The sequence below is a fragment of the Musa acuminata genome, chromosome BXJ1-6, assembly GCF_036884655.1.
Source record: "Musa acuminata AAA Group cultivar baxijiao chromosome BXJ1-6, Cavendish_Baxijiao_AAA, whole genome shotgun sequence".
NCBI classification, from domain to species: Eukaryota; Viridiplantae; Streptophyta; class Magnoliopsida; order Zingiberales; family Musaceae; genus Musa; species Musa acuminata.
The window spans coordinates 4,616,853-4,636,869 of NC_088332.1; the positions used below are offsets into that span (position 1 = coordinate 4,616,853).

General features: G+C 42.2%; 2 protein-coding genes and 1 long non-coding RNA gene across 3 annotated transcripts; 2 read left to right on the forward strand and 1 right to left on the reverse strand.

The window, feature by feature from the left end:
* Positions 1 to 3,126: 3,126 nt before the first annotated feature.
* LOC135677640 (uncharacterized) lies at positions 3,127 to 4,247 on the reverse strand. The gene is made up of 2 exons (XR_010514720.1): positions 3,791 to 4,247; positions 3,127 to 3,494 (listed from the first exon to the last, which is right to left on the reverse strand). It is a non-coding gene; the product is annotated as an uncharacterized LOC135677640 (long non-coding RNA).
* A 3,350-nt stretch (positions 4,248 to 7,597) lies between these two features.
* LOC135675747 (subtilisin-like protease SBT1.4) lies at positions 7,598 to 10,265 on the forward strand. Its single transcript, XM_065186213.1, has one exon. It carries the CDS (start codon positions 7,676 to 7,678, stop codon positions 9,995 to 9,997), a length of 2,322 nt encoding a protein of 773 aa, XP_065042285.1. The 5' UTR covers positions 7,598 to 7,675; the 3' UTR covers positions 9,998 to 10,265.
* Positions 10,266 to 12,896: 2,631 nt separating this feature from the next.
* On the forward strand, positions 12,897 to 19,933 carry LOC135675746 (uncharacterized). Its single transcript, XM_065186212.1, has 10 exons — positions 12,897 to 14,124; positions 14,897 to 15,058; positions 15,575 to 15,922; positions 16,562 to 16,625; positions 17,183 to 17,400; positions 17,503 to 17,616; positions 17,694 to 17,799; positions 17,875 to 18,086; positions 18,206 to 18,309; positions 19,372 to 19,933. The coding sequence occupies exons 1-10, from the start codon at positions 13,267 to 13,269 to the stop codon at positions 19,520 to 19,522; spliced, it is 2,337 nt and encodes a 778-aa protein (XP_065042284.1). The 5' UTR covers positions 12,897 to 13,266; the 3' UTR covers positions 19,523 to 19,933.
* Positions 19,934 to 20,017: the final 84 nt, after the last annotated feature.

Consider the following 20,017-nt stretch of genomic DNA (forward strand, 5'->3'; position numbering starts at 1 on the left):
TCTTCTGGATTTGTACCATCTTTGCCCAACAACTCTGTCCGATTTCCTCCGCGTCCTTTTGGTGGACTACATCATACCTTTGGCACAATGCAAAGTAGCTCATCAGCTGTAAACTCCGGATCTCAGTTTCCTATGCAAGCTATGCAGCAACCTTTGAATCAAGCTCCACCACGTAATAATCTTACTGGTCAGCAGCCTCCAGCTTATCCTAATATGCTTTCCAATGTGCCTTCTTTTGCTGCTTCACAACCACTTTTCTCAGGAGCTGTGCATGCTTCAAGCCATGTAGCATCCTTGAGTCCACAACCAATGGCCATCGCTCCAGACGCATCATTGACCAGCAGGCCATTAACTACACTACCTCCTGCTGGAAATTCTGGATGGTCTACTGCACCTCAGATTGTCCCATTGTTACAAAGGCCTGCCTTGCTTCCCTCATCAGCTCCACTGATGAGGCCTCCACTGGTTGTTTCATCACCAGCTATTGCTACAGCTTCTAATGTGCCTTCTAATGTCAGCAGGCCTCCAGCAGCCATTGGCACTCTACCTTTACAACCAAATATGCCTACAAATGAAACCAATAGGCCTTTAGCGACAAATTTTGCTCCAACTGCTTTCCCATTCAGACCAAGTGCCTCACAGTTTACTTCAGTTCTGCAAACTGGAGCCCCATTGTCGACTCCTATGCCTTCATCGACTCCAGTACCTCCACATATGCCTTCACCTGCACCTAGACCAATGCCGATGCTTCCAGGCATACCAGCTCCAGTGCCACGTCCACCTGCTGTTTTTCAAAGTGCAGCTCCACTTGGTGGATCTAACCCTGCCATGACTCAAGCATCTGCTCCTTCCCATCCTTTGTTAACTATACTGGGGCAAGCTCAAATACCGCTTCCGTCGAAAGCTCCTGTACAATCTTCAATGCCAGTGCAGCCACCAGGATCATTGCCTCAGCTAGCACCTGTAACACCCATCTCCCTTTCTGGAGTCATGCCTGGTTTCTCACATGTAACCCACCCACCAAATACAGTCATCACCACACCACCCGTTGCAGTCCCAAAACCTCCACGCCCAATTTCTGCTGATTTTACGTTTCGGCCACTTGGTGCACAAGTTCCTGCATCTCCGACACCTCGAAGGCCCAATGTTCAGACTGCACAACAGATGACTGCTGTTGCTGCACCTCAGCCCCCATCTTTCAGACCAGCTTTGCAAAATTCAGCTTCATCCATCAACACTCAAGGGTTTCCTAGGCCTTTAGCTGTCAATCAAACAAATCCATCTCAAGCTCCTATTCGCCTGCCACCTTCCTCGGGTGTTCCTTTTTCAGTTGATCTGACCATGGTACGGCCTCCTCCAAACCTTCCAGCATTCTCAGATACAAACTCCATTCGATTAACTGGTCCATCAAGTCAAATGGGACCAGGCTTTTCCTCGGCTGCCCAATCATCTAATCCACCTCGCATGCCTGCCTGGTCTATGCCCATCATACAAACATCTCAGAATCAGTTGCGACCTGTGAACAGACCAAACAGTCCAGCCGTTCCGATGCAACAGTTGGGTGCTAACCATCCTGGTTATATGGCTGGTGTAGCCTCATCAAATGCCGGAGGGAATCAGATTTATGATCCTTTCTCACCAACGTCAGTTTCATCCGCACCTAGAAAGGCAGAAGAAAATCATACTAACATGAGGAAAACAGAAACAGATGCAGAGTACGAAGATCTCATGACATCTGTTGGTGTCAAGTGATTCAACCCACATGTTATGGTACTAAGTGAAGGTCTTGGCAAGCAGTCATTATATGCCACAAGGCTCTCGGAATATTTGGGTCCAAGAGAGATCAGATTCCTCAAGAGTTGCCCAAGAGTCACAGATGATGAACTTGTATAAGAGTTTTTTTCAAGGGACAAAGGTAGGAGATGTTCATTATACTTTTTGCTATTACTCGTATGTTGTATATCTGCACAAAAATTAAGGGCACACTAAGTTCACAAGGTATGGTGGTTCCTTCATAGGATTAATGTGCACAAATACTCCAATTTTAACCTGGTTTCTATATGCTCTTTTTCTTTTGGTTTTTTTTTACGACAGTGGCTGTCAGAACCATTTGCTTTCATGTATCTTGATTGATCTTTTAGGGTTTCCAACTTTTGTGTTTTTTTTATGGGCAGTGTTCGTCAGAACTAACATTTGCTATCATGTATATTTGATTGATCATTTAGGGTTTCTAACTGTTGCTGCATGATAGTCTTTAAACCAGGTGGATGCATATAGGTGAGGCATGCGCACAGGCCGGCATTTGGCATTTTGGTGAACAAACCCTACCTTGGTGGGGTAATATATATATATATATATATATATATATCCCATCCAAAGTTTCTTTTATTTTGGTAGCTCGTCTTTTTATATTCTCAAAATGAAGACCATATTCTGCTAATTGGTACAATTTCTTCTTTTGTTTTGAAATTGTTGTGGTACAGTTTTTCGGTGCATTTTCTTGGAAAGTGTGTTGGTTAATACTTTGATACCTTAGATCAAATATGTTATGAAGTTTTAGACAAGTCTAACATAGCAATGCTTGTAACCTTGTGTTCATTGTGCATCGTAAGGCCTCTGCATTCTCTACTATCACTAGAGAGGCTTTGATTTGACCAACTTTATGCATAGTTATCTAATCTGGACTCAACCATCGTCCATCTTAGCCTCATGTCACTGCATCACTAGTTGAATTGTTGGTTTACCGATTGGATTATACATTTAATTGAATATTATATATATATATTATATATATATATATATATATATATATATATATATATATATATACAGCTATGAAACAGAAGCAATCAGTAGTTGGAATTACAGGTTTCCTTCGACTTTTGTAGGTTATATATGGTACCCATTTAAGAAAGTGATCCAAATAATTCTTATCAACCATGCCGAACAATGGCTTAAAAGAGGGGCTGCCAAGACAATATTTTAGGTTTCCTTCTCCTATAGTAAAGAAGCCTTTTATACATTTTACAAGAAATAGAGAGGAGGACAAAATATTAAGAGATCCGACGGAATTTTTCTGATTTCCGGTTTGATTCCGATCTGACCGCAACAGCCTCAATTAATTCCTATCCGATTTAATACTATCCATTATATTCAATAAAAACAAGTGTAATAATATTTCCGGGCACCCAAACATCAGATGAAACCATGAGATGCAGCGCGGTTTTATTTGGATGGACGTGCCACCTCGAACAAGCACTGTTCACACATCCCGATTAGTCCCTCACGATCTTATCGTAGTTTCCCTTCTCCACCTTCTGCTGCTTCCTCTCCTCTGACTCGCCGAGAACTGCTTCCTTGGCGTCCTCCACGACTTCCCTGGCGCTCTCGCCGACTGCTTCGGACTTCTCCCTGGCTTGCCGCAGGAACTCTTCGGCCGTCGACGTCGCCTTCTCCACCACTCTTTGCGGTTCATCCTTCTTCTCCGCGCAGTACTGCAAACGGCGGAAGAGGGGGGGACGTACATGATTAAACAAATTCGTAACGTAATACGGAGTCGATCATCTTCTTCCCTTCTCGCTACACCATCAGATCTACCACATCTTTTTCCGTGGCAGGTATCAGGTAACCAGATCAGATGGATCAACAGATTCAAACTAAAATCATATCTCATGCAACTGAGATGAGAGCAGAATCCAGCATCAAATCCCATCCCAAACAACTACTGTACGCGGTACCCTTTCATCAGATCTTGCAAGATGGAACCACGCAGCAGGCGGCGGAAACTTACCCTGCGACCGCGTCCGTAGTCGCCCAAAGCAGGCAGCGCAGCGGACGTCGTCGACTTCAAGGTGGAGGATCGGCATCCACGGGCAAGAAGGCTGCTCATCTTCCTTCCAAGGCTGATCTCCTCGTTTCTCTGCTCACATACCTATCGATACGATGCGCTCAACGCGTTAAAGAGGGGGAGGAGGAGATCGAAAGAATCCAATGCTTGCTTACCCGATGAACGAAGGTCTGCACTGCACGTGGATACGAAGAAGAAGGGGAGAGCGTTCGGAAGTCAGCAAACGTGGCCGTGGAATTTGCATGGCACGTAATGGCAGTGATACTGATTAGCTTATTTCCTTGAGAAAAAGGCAAACATTTTAATCTCCATTAAGGCATTGGACGTAAAATTTACTGTTTTATTAGCTGAATAACGTTTGTTCAGAAGACAAAGAAGCCCTAACAACAATAACAATACTTCAGGCAATTATATTTTGATCCTCTAATACGTCGAGGATTTAAAGTCATACTTGAATTCAACGTCTAAGCTTACCATAAATTTGGTACATGAAGATAAGAGGATTTAGTAATGATTATACAAAAATCTATTGCGAAGGCATATTCAATAATTTTTTTTAATATTTCAATCATAAACTCGACTTACTCAAGAGAGATTATATAGTTTACCTAACTTGGATTATTATTATTATTTTTAATCGGAGAGCTAATTCGTTGGATTACTTTTTTAACGATCGTAACTAATTCATGATCATTATTTAGTATATTTATTGAAGCGGACTCATATTAATGAGACATGTAAAATGATTCCTACCAATGTGTCAAGATGATCGGATGTTTAAAATGTTAGATATCAAGTTAGCACGACATACATAATGTCAACCTGATGTGATAGCTGATGGGGTGTGATGTGATATCAGATTATCCCCAAACATATCTAAAGAAAATTGTATCTTCCAAAACTGCTTATCCAATTAAATAAATGCCATCCAATTCCATCAACTATGATAAGATAAGACACCATATGATTTCTCAAATCAAATACAAAAAGAATAATTTTTACCAAGAAAGAAGAAATAGTTTTTTTGCTCTCCTTTTCTTCTCTGAGCTTCCCATTCTTTTAGCATATATGAGAGGCTATGTGGGTATAATACCCTTTTTTAATCTCTAATTTATTATCAATGAACCGATTTATATACCAAAGTTGGACACTTACTTCAAGTTTTAGTTTTTTTGGCTGTAGGCATTATCTGAGTACTCTTAGAACACACTTAAAAGATCCAATCGACGAGGACGGAAGCGGTGGGCCCAAATGGCGCCGTCTATCCATCAGAACTAGAAATTATCCTTCTAAGTTGCTGATTGCCATTCAAATCAATTTTAGTTCACTAATGTGTACTAAATCTGTGAAGATGTCAACTACCGATAAAGAATATAATGATTCCTTCTGTCTCTAACATAACTGCACTTTATTTCACGGTTGAGTGCTGTCTCATAACCTACGATGGGACTTGCACGCAAGAGTTGCTTCTAGCACGGGATCATGATGCTATCTAGGTTAGATTGTGATGCGATGGATACGAGTAAGGTGATCTTCACATGGATCAAGCCAATTTGGTTTGACCCTGTATGCACAAGAAGCCTAGACGGATTGAGACAAATTCAAAAGCTATTTGGATGCTAATATGCTAAAGATCGATGTCGAATAGGGTCCGAATGTTAATATGCATAAAGATCGAGGTCGAATAGGGTCTCACGCAACTCGATCCTAGAATAGAATAGAGAATTTTAAACAAATAATAACCGATCTCGATTATTATGGTGCAAAGGATTTTTATAGTCGATTTAATTAGAGAAAATATTTTGAGAAACAAAAGAAAGTGGACAATATTAAACATTTCAGCTTAAGCATTTTGGTCAGTGGTTTAGATCAAACGAAGTTGATAGGCCAGTTAGCCCATCAGGCTCGGGTCGTGACAAATCATGTGTTGTCATAACATATTAGTCATCAGCACATCAGACAACCTCTCACGTTTAACTTGGGACGGACACATCAGGCGATTTTCAATGCAAAGCCCGAAAAGAGCACATCGAGCAACTTTCGATGCTTAGCCCGAGAAAAACTTTCGATGTCTACACAAAAAGGACTTATCATACAATCTTCAATGCTTAACCCACGATGGACACATTGGATGCTTTTGTCCATGAAGGATGCATTTTATGCTTTAGATGTTTTTATCTAAGAAGGATGCATCAGACGCTTGCTTTGGATACTTTTGTTTTCGAAGGATACATCAAACACTTTATATGCTTTTTATTTACGAAGGATGCATCACATGTCAACGATGCTTATATCCACTAAGGACACATCATACGCTTCAAATACTTTTATCCATGGAGGATGCATCGACGTCGGAATGCTTTTGTCCATGAAAGATGTATAAAATGCTTACGTTTATATTCATAAAGGAATCAGCATAGACTTTGGATACTTTGATGTATTGAATATTTTGAGTGCTTTTATCTACGAAGGACATATCACGTGAAGATGCTTACATTTGTGGAGGATGTATCACATTAGGATATCCACGGAAGATACATCATATGATTTGAATGCTTTTGTCCATGAATGCATCAAACACTTCCAACGCTTCTATATGCGAAGGATGCAGTACGCAATGAAGACGTTTATGCTCGCAAATGACACATAAGACACTTTGAATGCTTTTATCCATGAATGATATATCAGACGTTTCAGATGCTTTTATTCGTGAAAGATATACGAGATGTTAAAATATGTTTTTTTATAAAGGATGTACGTGGCACTTCAGATATTTTTGTCTATGTAAGATATATCATGTAACGTGGACGCTTATATCTACGTAGAATGCATCATACGCTTTAAATATTTTTATTCGTAAAATATATATAAGATGCTTTTGTCTAAAAAAAAAAGAAAAAACATGCTTCAAATGTCTTGGATCGTTCGATGCATCAGGGTAGAGCATCATCGCAAAGAGTGCTCGTTGGGCGACTGGGCTACTCCACGTTGAATCCTGATCGAGACAATCTCTACTTACTCTACGTTGACATACTAATGTATTTAATATAACTTCAATTTATCTTTAATCCCTCATGTATTCACGAGCTGTTTATTTAAGCGGTGAATGTGCCGTATGTGTCATAAACTAATCCATGTCGTGTTCTAATCGATGTCCCCACGCCATCATCGTGCGATAAGTCGCGAGTAGGATCGCTACGCCAGCTCAATCATGCACGCGGTGGACCCCTCCGTCGGTCGCCTCCTTGAGAACGTTTTAAATGAACGGTCACGCGATCCACTGCCACGTACCCCCGCATCCCGATCCTGTGCACCCTGTCCTGCATGAGTCAGCGTCAAAGGGACGATCCATCACCGTCGATCAACTGTCACTATGATGTTAAGAAATCATGCGGACGGTTGAGATGACAAGATGAGATGCAATGGACGGCTGTGGATGGTTTTCCTTTGCAGCATTAAAAGTACATGGACCCCACAATTCTTAAAAGCTCCATAATTGACATCCTACGTGGATGATCTCCCAAACCCACTCCGCCTCACCCCCCCTTCCTCGTGGAATCTTTGCGGTCCTTTCGCCACTACCCCAAATAGCCCTTATTCCATCAAGAAACTACCGAACCGCCACGCCACGTTGCCGTTGCGTTCGCTCTTCCGAATGGTCCATACCGTAAATAAGGTTCATTACCCGACCCGAAAACCACCCATCTGTCCATATATTCCCATTTTATCCCATTGGCCGATCTGTCTTCGCCACCCCCCACCTTTCCCCTCTTCTTCCTCCTCCATCTTCTGTGTCCTCTGCCTCTCTCGGACCCGTTTCCGTGATCCATGGGGAAGTCGTTTCGCCTGTCCTTCTTCCCCGCCGTGTCCATCCTCCTCATCTTGCCGCTGCTGGGAACGGCGCAGGTAGACACCGACGCGCAGGCTACCTACATCGTCCACTTGTCCCCCTCCCGCAAGCCGGCCTCGTCCCCGTCCCACGCCCACTGGTACGCGCGCACCCTCCGCTCCCTACCCGGCCGGCAACCCGCCCGACTCCTCTACGCCTATTCTCGGGCCGCGTCCGGTTTCGCCGCCCGCCTCACCCCCGCCCAGGCCGCAGCCATCCGACGCCTCCCTTCCGTCCTCGCTGTCCTCCCAGACCGCCTCTGCCACCCCCATACCACCCGCTCCCCTGTCTTCCTCCGTCTCTCCACCTCCACCGGCCTCTGGCCCTTCTCTTCCTTCGCCTCCGACGTCGTCGTCGGCGTGCTCGACACCGGCATCTACCCCTCCCGCGCTAGCTTCGCTGATGACTCCCTCCCCCCGCCCCCCTCCACGTGGCGGGGCTACTGCGAATCGGGGAACGGCTTCAACGCCTCCTCCTGCAACCGCAAGCTGATCGGCGCCCGGTTCTTCTACCAGGGCTATGAGGCCGCCATGGGCCACCCGATCGACGAGACCAAGGAGTCGAAGTCGCCGCTAGACACCGAGGGCCATGGCACCCACACAGCTTCTACTGCCGCCGGCGCCGTGGTTTCCGATGCCGGGTTCTACCAATACGCCCGTGGAGAGGCCCGGGGGATGGCCACCAAGGCGCGCGTCGCCGCCTACAAGATCTGCTGGGCCGGAGGGTGTTACGACTCGGACATACTCGCCGCGATGGACGCGGCCATTGCCGACGGAGTCGACGTCATCTCACTGTCCGTCGGCGCCGGCGGATATGCTCCTTCGTTCTACCGCGACTCGATAGCCATTGGGGCGTTCGGTGCCGCGCGCCACGGGGTGGTGGTCTCATGCTCCGCCGGTAATTCGGGCCCCGGACAGCGCACCGCGGTCAACATCGCCCCGTGGATCCTCACCGTGGGCGCTTCAACCATTGACCGGGAGTTCCCGGCCGACGTGGTTCTCGGAGATGGCAGCACATACGGCGGCGCCTCTCTTTACGCCGGAGACCCAATAAACTCGACCTATCTTCCGCTGGTGTATGCCGGAGACAGCGGGTCTCGTCTCTGTATTCCGGGCTTCCTCGACGCTGCCGTAGTAGCCGGAAAGATCGTCCTCTGTGAGCGCGGCACCAATGCACGTGTCGAGAAGGGGAGCGCGGTGAAATTGGCCGGAGGGGCCGGGATGATTCTGGCCAACGACGCTGCTAGCGGCGGGGAACTCGTCGCTGATTCCCACCTCATTCCGGCCACGATGGTCAGTCACACGTCCGGCAGCAAGATAACGGACTACATCAAGTCGCAGCCTTCGCCCACCGCCACCATCGTCTTCCGAGGCACGGCCATCGGAGCGTCCCCCGCCGCCCCCAAGGTGGCCGCTTTCTCGAGCAGGGGGCCAAACTTCCGCGTCGCGGAGATTCTCAAGCCCGACGTCATCGCCCCCGGCGTCAACATCTTGGCCGGGTGGACGGGGATGAACGGGCCAACGGACCTCGACATCGATCCGAGGCGGGTCGAGTTCAACATAATCTCCGGCACCTCCATGGCGTGCCCCCATGTTAGCGGCATCGCCGCCCTGCTCCGCCGTGCCTATCCAGATTGGAGCCCAGCTGCCATCAAATCCGCCCTGATGACCACGGCCTACAACTCAGACGACTCCGGCGAGACCATCAAGGACTTGGCAACCGAAGCGGAGTCCACACCTTTCGTTCGCGGTGCCGGCCACGTGGATCCGAACCGCGCGCTCGACCCCGGTCTAGTGTACGACTCGAACGTCGACGACTACCTCGCCTTCCTCTGCGCGATGGAATACAGCCCGGCGCAGATCGCTGTCTTCACCAGGAACGAGATAAGCGTTAACTGTTCAACTGCCGCATTGGATAGCCCCGGCGACCTCAACTACCCAGCCTTCTCCGTCATCTTCTCGTCGAACAGCGATGTCGTGACCTACAAAAGAGTAGTCCGCAACGTCGGAACCTCTGCGGCGGCAGCATACGAAGCGCGGGTCTCCAGCCCGCCCGGCGTGGACGTTACCGTCACCCCGAGCACGCTCGTGTTCGACGCCGTCAACGTGAGCTTGTCGTACGAGATCACGTTCACCTCTTTGGCGAGTCAAGCAGTGGCCGGATCTTATGCCTACGGCTCCATCTCATGGAGCGACGGTGATCATGACGTGAGGAGTCCCATTGCAGTTACATGGGACCAAAGCCTGGTTTCCTCCATTTGAGCAGGAGATTCCTCTGCAAGCTGAGAAGCATTTGATCAAGGAAGCAGAAAAAACTTGTTCAGCTCTATGGAAAGGAATTATGTTACATTAAGAAGCTGCTTAAGCTCTGCAACAATTTACAGTCAAATAGAAGCTTAAGGATCTGAATCTGAACCTGTATCTTTACATCAAATAAATGCTTGTCGCTAAATGCATGAGATGAACACTGTAATTGGATCCACGAGTTCTATTTGCTCTGTTGCTATAAATCAGACTGTTTCTTGTGGCAGACAGATGAGCAGTGAGCAGTATGCCATGAAATCCACAACTCACTTATAGTGCAGCAGAGACAGATATGACAATTTTGAAGCTGATTCAAGTCGGCATGTGAAAGAAAAAGATGTTCTGCCTCGAGTGGTAAAAGTGATATAAGATTATTAACATGGAAATGACACACTGAAAAATGAGCATTTGGATAATTAACATGGAAAAAACTAAACCATTGTAGCATTCTAAACCATAATGGAGTAGCTTTCAGGATGCTTGATGCAAGAACTATACCATGCATGCCAATCAGCACTGGAACATGTCCCACATCAGTTGAGAAAGGCCCCTAAAAGACCATTGGTTAGATCATATCCGAGTCAAGTGGTGCACAATCTATCATTGAACAAATAAGAGAGAGCCTGCCACAATTCCACTTCTTTTCTACTTATCAGATGCAAATATATGCTGGATTATATCTACCAGACAACAAAGTGCAAAAGATATGTTACTCTGTAGCTGCCAATATGCAGTATGCATTTCTTTGTACCACAATGAAAAGAGAAGAAAACAACAGAGGCTCCATTTTTTTGTTACAAGGTACCTCGTAACAGTTATACATTTGATGAGTTCCAACAAAGCAACCAGTAATTTCATCTACTGAAGTTCAAGAAAGAAATTCCAAGGAAAAAATAAACTAGCAAGGAAGATGAAAGAAAAAAAGTTGTTGAATAAAAGAAAATATCCATCTCTAAATCGAAAAGCAATGTTCTTAAAAGTTAACATAGCAATCACAGGGTCATCCTGAAACCATTTAAGAGGTTACACTGGTCATTATATCAATATTCCAAGTCAAATGATTTTTATTACAACTTCATAATGGTCAATATTTCTGTCTTCCAAATCTTGTGCTGTCTGGACAATCTCTTTAACTCGTTGAACAATGCTACAACTAATTACAAGTGAAATTTTCTGTAGAACTATTTCAAGAAAGACATTCTTCTGTGACAATTTCTTAAGCTCCCCACCTTTTATATCCATAAAATAAAAGTGGGTACCACATGATAAATGAACAATGATCACAATCATCTTTTTCATTGTAGAAAGTTGACGTCACTTGTTCAAACAACTAATATTCATGTTAGCCATTTCACAACCACACTTGCACAACATCAGAATGATTTGTTAACATTTTAAATTAGAATTTTCTGTCTGAAACCAGCATAACCTATTCATGCCTTGCACTTCTCCAGTTGAGGGCATTAAAGGCCTGCCAAAATTGAGAAATGAAGATTTGCTGAAAAAGAAAGAGAACACACTGTCTATCCAACTACATGTTGAGAGATGGCCAGCAATAAAAATTCTCTATTATGTAATGTCAGACAAGAAGTTGCCTTTTATGAAGAGACACACAAGTGAGCTATCAAGAGATCCAACCGTCAGAAAATGCAAAGAGCTATCAAGAGACACACAAGTGATAAAGCAAAGCAAAATATACTAAGGATCACAAGTTCAAAAGAAAATACCATTTTATATTCCTCATGACAAGCTAATAAGGCTGGATTTGATGATTCCTTCATTCAGTTTCCAGGACAATATATTTGTATCACATGATAAGGTTATCAACACGTCAGTATGTCAGCAAGAGATCAAATGCATTTCTTATCTATATGTATCTTCTAGTTTGTATAATCTATATAGGTTGTAGCAAAAGAAACTTTATATTCTCCCCACAATCACTTAGCTATAACAATTCAACCAATTACATATTACCCATTGTAGTTAGCTACCTTTAGTATCTTAGTCCTTACATTTTAAAAAGTTACATTGACATCCATATAGTTACGAAAGTGAAACATCTGGATCCATTTATCTTAATGTCATCGGTTCGGTTTTATCAACGAAAACACGAAAACAAAAAGTAAGAAGACAATTTTAACATTCCAATTAGTGTTGGGGGACAGCATCAGTGGTGGCAAACGACGACGTTGTTGGGGGCCGTGGGTAATTATTATGGATGAGGCGAGTGACGGTGAGAGGTGAGAGCCGCTCGACATATACATCAGTGTCGACACAAATACAAAGCGGCGCTGCTCGACAACTGCGTCGAAGCCAACATAGTTACCAAGCAACGCCACTCTGCATCTGTGTCGGCGTTGATGCAGTTGTCAAGTAACGAAAGGATCACTGATATAGATGTTGTGCGACGAAAGAGTCGCTCGACAACTATATTGGCATCGACGCAAATACAAAGCGACTCTCACCTCGCGTTGCTGCGCTCCTCATCTATAACAATCACTCGTGGCCTCCAACGACGACGTCATTTGCCACCACCAGTGCCATCCGTCACCACTGACTGGAACGTAAAAATTATTTTTTTGATCTTTATTTTCGTATTTTTATTGGTAAAACTGATAACGTTAGTAAATGAACCAAAATATTTCACTTTTGTAATGTAAGGATGCACATGTAACTTTCTAAATTATGGGACCATGACGTTAAAGTAGCTAACTATTATCGATCACAGAATAAAAGAAGCAGATTAAGGAGCAAGAACCATTCAACAGGGCGCGAAATCCGCCATGGCGTATCGATGTCTCCACTATCTCGACGAGCGCCCCGCGAAGAACCCGGTTTCTCGATTCGCAAAAGAGAGATCGAGGGATCGGATTCGTCGCAAGTAATAGAAGGATATTGGAATCTGGGGGAGGGAGGATGTTGGTTTCGATGGAGAAATTAGGGTTGCGAAGCGTACCTCGGGAGAAATCGCCGACGCTTCTTCTGCTTGGAGCTTAGGACCGTTTCCCTCAAAAGAAGAAAGACTAGTCTTAATGGGCTTCCGAGTTTAACTTCATGTATTTGGTTGTTGGGCCTAAAAAGCCCATACAGCTTGATCAATTTCAATCCGTCCATCTTTTAATGGACGGTCGCTGATGGCAGTCGGCGACCCTCTTTCATCGCTTTTCCCTCCCTTTCAAATCTAAAATTAGATCGGAGCTCAAAGGCGCCTCTTTCGATCTCTCAACATGGCCTCCAAGCCCAACCTCCGAACCCTAACCCTAACCATGGCGATGTCAGAGGAAGACGACGACGATTTTCAGAACCCTAGCGAGGCATTCTCCATCGCCCAGAATCGGATCGTGTCTTCCAGGAAAGATCCTTGCTTGCGAACACTGACGTCCTCCACTGGCGCCCGCCCAAGGAAGCGGCCGCGGAAGCTCGCCTCCGCCGAAGGTAAGGAGAATCTTGAAGACGCGGAATACATCGCTGTCTGTACTAGCGTTCCCAGCACGTTGTGCGTGGGGGAGGAGCGCATGAGAGCGGAAAGGAGGAACTCTTCCTTGGATTCTGGTCCTGGGTCACTGGAGAAAGCTTCTATCTCTACATCTGATTGCCGTATTCATTTTGAGCGCGACCCTGTGGTGCATTTTGATGGTGTAAGTGGCGTTGAGAAAGAAAAATCTTTTCTTCTGACGTATGTTGATCCGAAAGTGGTGAAAAGTGGGGGAAATGAAGGTGACGGTTCAAGAATTTCTGAGGGCACTTACTATTCCAGATCGATAGAATCAAGGCTGTTGGAATCAAGAGCGAAGCCAGTCTCTAACATAGATGAAGGTGGTTGCTTGAGAGTGGATGATTGGGAGGATTTCGATGCAGGCACCCAGCTTAATGAACTGATGAATCTCTGCTGCGAGATGGACGATGGAGGTTCCTCACACGGTGGAGCCTCACTAGAAGCAAATGAGGTTGATGGTGAGACGGCGGAATTGAAACAAGGTGGCTTAGTGGAGTGTCCACTATGTGGGATAGACATTACTGATATAAGTGATGAACTGCGACAGATTCACACTAATAATTGCCTAGATAAAGCTGAAACTTTGGAGGTAAATCTTTAATTACTTCGTTATTTAGTCTTCAATTTTTTTTCTCTTTGTGTTCTGTTTTCATGGAGAGAGAACTAGATGAAATTGGAAAGTAGTTGTTCTTTGGTCTCATTAAGTTGTCTATGATTTCTGTTCTAGTCTTATCAGAATTGTGCTATTAAGCATGTATTAAGAACATATAAGTTTTTTGCTCCTAGGGTAATAACCTCTTTCAGGTGGTATTATTGTTGTGTTCTTAGAACATGAATACCTCAAGTACATGTTTCTCATGTCAGAATTTACTGCATGCTAACCTAGTGATAAAAAGGTTTGAGGACAATGAATGTTATTGTTATTTTTAGTTGTTTGCTGTTATGGCCTTTTATTAGAAAACTAAGTTGGAGATTTCTCATAAACATTTTCTTCCTCTGGAGGATAGTCATGATTCCTGTGCTGTGATTTTGTTAGTGGCACATAGAAAAGATCTAAAAGGGCTCACTGTTGCTCCAATATTATCCTTTTTCTCTGTTCTATACGTTCTCTACAAAACATAAAGCTTTCAGTTTGATGTTCATTATGGAGTTCTTCCATATTTACCTGTCTTGGTTTGGTATATAACATATTTATGAAGAATTAAATAAAAACATGTTTTCATGAAGAAGATATAAAATCATATATCTGTGTCAACTCTTCAAGGTATAAGATAGAAGATCTCCTCATGTGTGTGTATGTATATATATGTATGTATGTATGTCTAAAATATGTGGTCAGTGATCAAGAAGTCATGATGTAGGTGGCTGATCCTATTTCTGAGATGAAGTCAAATGCATCTGAAGGAGTTGTTGATATCAGCCTTGTTACTCAATGGTTACAATCTCTGGGGCTGTCCAAGTATAAAGATATTTTTGTAAAGGAAGAAATTAATTGGGAAACACTTCAGTGTTTAACGGAAGAGGTACGAGATGTATATTCACTTGAATTTCTCCTTTCCATAGTTTGCATATTCTTATCAAGCTGCTTGTACTTTTAAAGAATGTAATACTCTTCTAATATGATGTGATACTCTTCTAATATGATAGTTTACTTAATCAACCCAAATGCTGCTTTTTTCTGGTTAGGTTAGCTATATTACTTATGTAATTGAATTATAAGAATGACCAATATTCATGTTCAATGAGTCACTTGAATGATGCTAAACTATTAGATGAATTGAGATCTTGCCAAGACATAATCTTGGCAGGACATAAAGCTCATCAATATTCCAAGTTGCAAAAACAGCTACTTTTCAGCTTTTTTCTCAGAACAAATCAAATTACTGTTGAAGTTCATTAGGCAAGCAACTTATTAATTAGTTTACAGCTCTAAAAATTTTGCAGTCTATGTAAAGTTCTGATACAACTCACGCTGGCTTGTCCTAATTGTAGTGAAAACACAATATAGTGATTTTTTTTGCTTATTTTTTTTATTGCAGGATCTGCTCAGCATAGGTATAGATGCACTTGGACCTAGAAAGAAGATAGTCCATGCACTCAATGAGCTTCGAAGAAGGAACCATCTTCCAGACACAGACAAAAATATTTCCAGTGCAGCAATTGTAGAGAACATAAAACCACATTTTTCTGGAAATAAGTTGATTACGGAGTACTTTCATGGTTCTGTTGTTGATAGGCATAGTGTTCGTAATCACAACAAACCACTAAATGGGAGGATCACAAAGGATTCAATTCCTAAGAGAAAGCCCACTAGAAACACTGTCAGTAAGGGAAAAGTTAGAGAGATTCCACCATGGTGTTGCATACCTGGGACACCTTTTCGAGTGGTATGATATATTTTTACACTTTTGTAAATACTCTTAAATAGTCTTGTTTTCATGGTCTGTCTGCATCATGTAGTCTTGCATGTGGATGCCGGGTAGATATTTTTGTTTATGGATTGAATTTTTGACGTTTGAAAGACATGCTTGTATTCAAAATAATCTCATCTCCTTTGGCATTAGGACTCAGGATATGATAAACAAGTTCAATAAGATATCAGCATGAGAAATAAGTGACACAAAATGAACTTTTGAGAAATTATACAACTGATGTAATAAATGATACAAATAGGTATATATAAGAATATCCTTGGTGAATTTGGTTGTCTTTGCATTTCCTCTTCCTCTTTTTTAATCCCATCATGTCATTTGCTGATGAGCTTGAAGTTATGTTTTCTTTGCTAATTGTTGCTTTCTATTAATCATTGTCCAATTTCTTAATAGTGGGTCCATACTTTACAATCTAATAATAACATGGAGTATTACCATTATGCTCGATTGTCAAGGTACAGTTTTTTAATAAAAGAATTGAAAATTTATGGATTATTCATTAGTCCTGCCTTTTAATGCATATAATGTGCTTGAATCTTCTTCCATTGTGTTCTAGTATGCTGAATGCTAACTATTTGACTATTTCATTTGCAGGATGCATTTCGATATTTAAGAGGAGATTGTTCCCATTGGTTTTTAACACACTTCCATATGGATCGTGAGTTGGTTATAATCCTTTAGCCTCTTTGTGTAGTTGATACATGTTGATTGTACATCAGCCTAATAATCTGCTGTTTGCAGATATTTCTGGAGTGCTTGTTTGGTTAATAGTTAGTAGCTTGTCAGTTACCTTCTCTTATCTTCTTCAGATATTTGCTTCCCCTTGCCAAATTAATGGTTCAAGTGGAAGTTTGATGCATCTAATCATTGTAAAAAGTTCGAAATAGAAAAGGAAAAGGTATAGATTACATCAGTTATATGTTTACTTAATCAACCGATTCTGTGTTGTGTGTTGGTAACTTGTAGAATATTTGACCAAAATGGGATTACATGCTATGATGATGAAATCTGGTAATGGTCACTGATGCTTTTCAGTGCACACACAAATGCATTGCTAAGCATACTAGATTAGTTAAAAGTAAACTGTCTTAGGTGGTTCAAACCAGTTTTTATTAACCGAGCAATTGTATGCCAAAGAGCTGATCCAGCTTGCTAAAATTCTAGCAAATTGTATATCTTATTATTTGTATGATACTTATCAGAAACTTCTAACAGATTACCAGGGTCTCAACAAAAACTTCTACCATGGAAAGATCTATTGCTCCTCAATCACTGCACACTTGGTCAACATGAAGATTGGTGTGCCATGGGACAGACTGCAAATTTTACCTCTGAACCAAAAGATCACTGTTGCAGGTGTTGGTTTGACATGCTTCGATGCAAACCACTGTCCTGGGTCAATAATAATCCTTTTTGAACCACCTAATGGCAAGGTATGAAATATTCAACTATTCGAGTGATATTTCAAGTAGAAGCTTTAGCTTGTCTTCTTGAAAGTTATATGATGCTTGGCAATTTAATGAAACCTTGATTAGGCAGTTTTACACACGGGAGATTTCCGCTTTTCCAGAGAGATGGCCAACAATGCTGTATTGCAGTCATGTCATATTCATACGCTTATCCTTGACACCACCTACTGTAACCCTCGAGTATGTCATGTGCTTGGTTCTTTTTGGTTTTATACATTACGATATCATATAACTTGACTAAATTTCAAATGGTGCAGTATGACTTTCCAAAACAAGAGGCAGTTGCACAGTTTGTAATTGAGGCAATTCAAGCAGAGGCTTTCAATCCAAAAACTCTCTTCTTAATTGGTAGCTACACGATTGGTAATGCCTCACTCAGTCTTTCATGATTTCCAATGTGGGTGATGCTATTCGGAACATAATTTTTCTCTGCAACAGGAAAAGAGAGGTTGTACCTAGAAGTTGCTCAAATATTGAGACAGAAGATATACGTTGGGGCTGCAAAGCTACAATTGTTGAGGCATTTGGAGCTCGCTGAGGAGGAAATGCAATGGTTTACAGCAAACGAAATGGAGAGCCACATTCATGTTGTTCCTTTGTGGACTCTAGCAAGCTTCAAACGAATGAGATACATATCCAATCAATACTCTGTAAGGCATAATTTTTTCATTTGTGCCTGCTAGAATACTGAAGAAATATTAATGAAGTCAAACCAGAAAAATGAGAAATGTTTTATGGTTTGACATAAGTGTCTCTCGTTGCTTCCCAGGCTCGCTATGATCTCATAGTTGCTTTCTCACCTACTGGTTGGGCATGTGGCAAAGGCAAAAAAAGGACTCCTGGGAAAAGGTGGCAGCAGGGTACCATGATCAGGTAATATTTTCTGAACCGTGAGTGTCAATTCTTTTATGCTTGGATAATATATCAGCGACAGTGGAAGAGATGAGGGAATCTAAGAACATGAAGCGTAAAAAGAAAATGAAATAATAGGTACAAGCAATTTTGTGAAAAGAAAGCTCCTATTGACAAAATTATTTTCAAACCATCAGGATAACTTTGTAATCTTTTCTCTGAAAGCTGCTAAAAAGCTTGTACCAAGATTTCTCTACCATTTAGAACCTTATAATGCTTGTTCAATTAGTCAAAACTTCAACTGATGTCAATACTTGAGCCCCAGAAAATGTTTTTTGCATGAGGAAAAGTTGGTAAGACTTTAAGATATAGTATAACTGTTAAACGTTTGGCTACTTGATAGGAGCTTCATTGTTTGACACTAAAAATTTAACTAGTTGACATGTTAGAATATTACTATATTAGAAATGATCTCTCTGGAACTCCCCAACTTTGCATTACTACTGAACTGAAGATATCCACATCTTAATTTCTAGAAATCTAATTATTTGTTCAAGCTAGTGGAATGTATTTAGGCTCTTTGGGTGTACAAACCAGCAAATTTGTTCTACCTGTGTGACTAGTATTGTTAAAAAAGAGGTCTTAGAGATGCAACTTCTGTTTCTTGCTATTATACACTAAGAAGGATCCTTATGTGCAATAAGAATTGCTACTGAGAAGAGATTAAGGCCAGGCATGACAAGATTATGGAATTGTCTTAATCCATACAAATGAGTTGGTTTTGGATGATGGGTTTTCCTTTTACTCTGCAGATGGGTTTCATTATTTTCTTGTACTAGAAATCTAGAGGTTGAGCAAACTTGTGTGTGCCACCATTAACTTGAATCAACACTAGAAGGTTTTAAGTCTTGGATATCATGTCTCATGTTCAGCGCATCAAATTTGATTCCAACATTGTTTTAGCACACTTGCCACAAAGTTCACATGTAGAAACACTTTCCATAAAAGGATTCCATAAAGGTAAAATATGTATATAAAGTGTAGTCTATGTAACATTTTTTTGGTGGTCTTGCCTCTTTGCAGGTATGAAGTTCCATACAGTGAACACTGCAGCTTCACAGAGCTGAAAGAGTTTGTTAGATTGGTCACTCCGGAACATATAATTCCAAGTGTAAATAATGATGGTCCAGAGTCTGCTAATGCCATGATTGCATTGCTCATGTCAGAATCATAAGGTCAACAGTTTATAACCTATCTGGCCATCATAGTTCATGACTTGTACTGGAGAATGCATGTTGCAGAAGGGGAAAAGAACCAGAAGCTGAATGCAATGGAGCTGCAACCTGGATATGTCAGCAAAAAGATCCTGGAAGATGAATGTTAAGACATTGCCTTGATGTCAAAGTCCTCAGTCATCATTCAATGAAAAGTTGAGTTGATTGCACAAGGGTTGAAGATTCAATACAGTACTAGACTTGTATTGTTGATCTTGACCTCAGTCAGCCTTAGTTGGCGAAGTTGTATATCGTAGTACATGGAATTTCATGAGCATATGATGGCCGATTGCTTGGCATGAGTCATGATCCTCATGTGCTAATCACTAATCATTCCTTCTAGTAGGACATGTGTATTATTGTGGGGAGATGTAACTGATAGTTCCTTCGTTATTAAGTCATAATACATAATATATTGATGAAGAAATCATCACTGAGAAGAAATCATCACTGAG

Excerpts from the sequence above, each read along its gene's own strand:
- LOC135675746 (XM_065186212.1), top strand. The coding sequence starts at position 13,267 with ATGGCCTCCAAGCCCAACCTCCGAACCCTAACCCTAACCATGGCGATG. Across the intron at positions 17,617-17,693 it reads CCACCTACTGTAACCCTCGA|TATGACTTTCCAAAACAAGA; the intron begins GTATGTCATGTG and ends CAAATGGTGCAG. Across the intron at positions 17,800-17,874 it reads AATTGGTAGCTACACGATTG|GAAAAGAGAGGTTGTACCTA; the intron begins GTAATGCCTCAC and ends TCTCTGCAACAG.
- LOC135675747 (XM_065186213.1), top strand. The coding sequence starts at position 7,676 with ATGGGGAAGTCGTTTCGCCTGTCCTTCTTCCCCGCCGTGTCCATCCTC.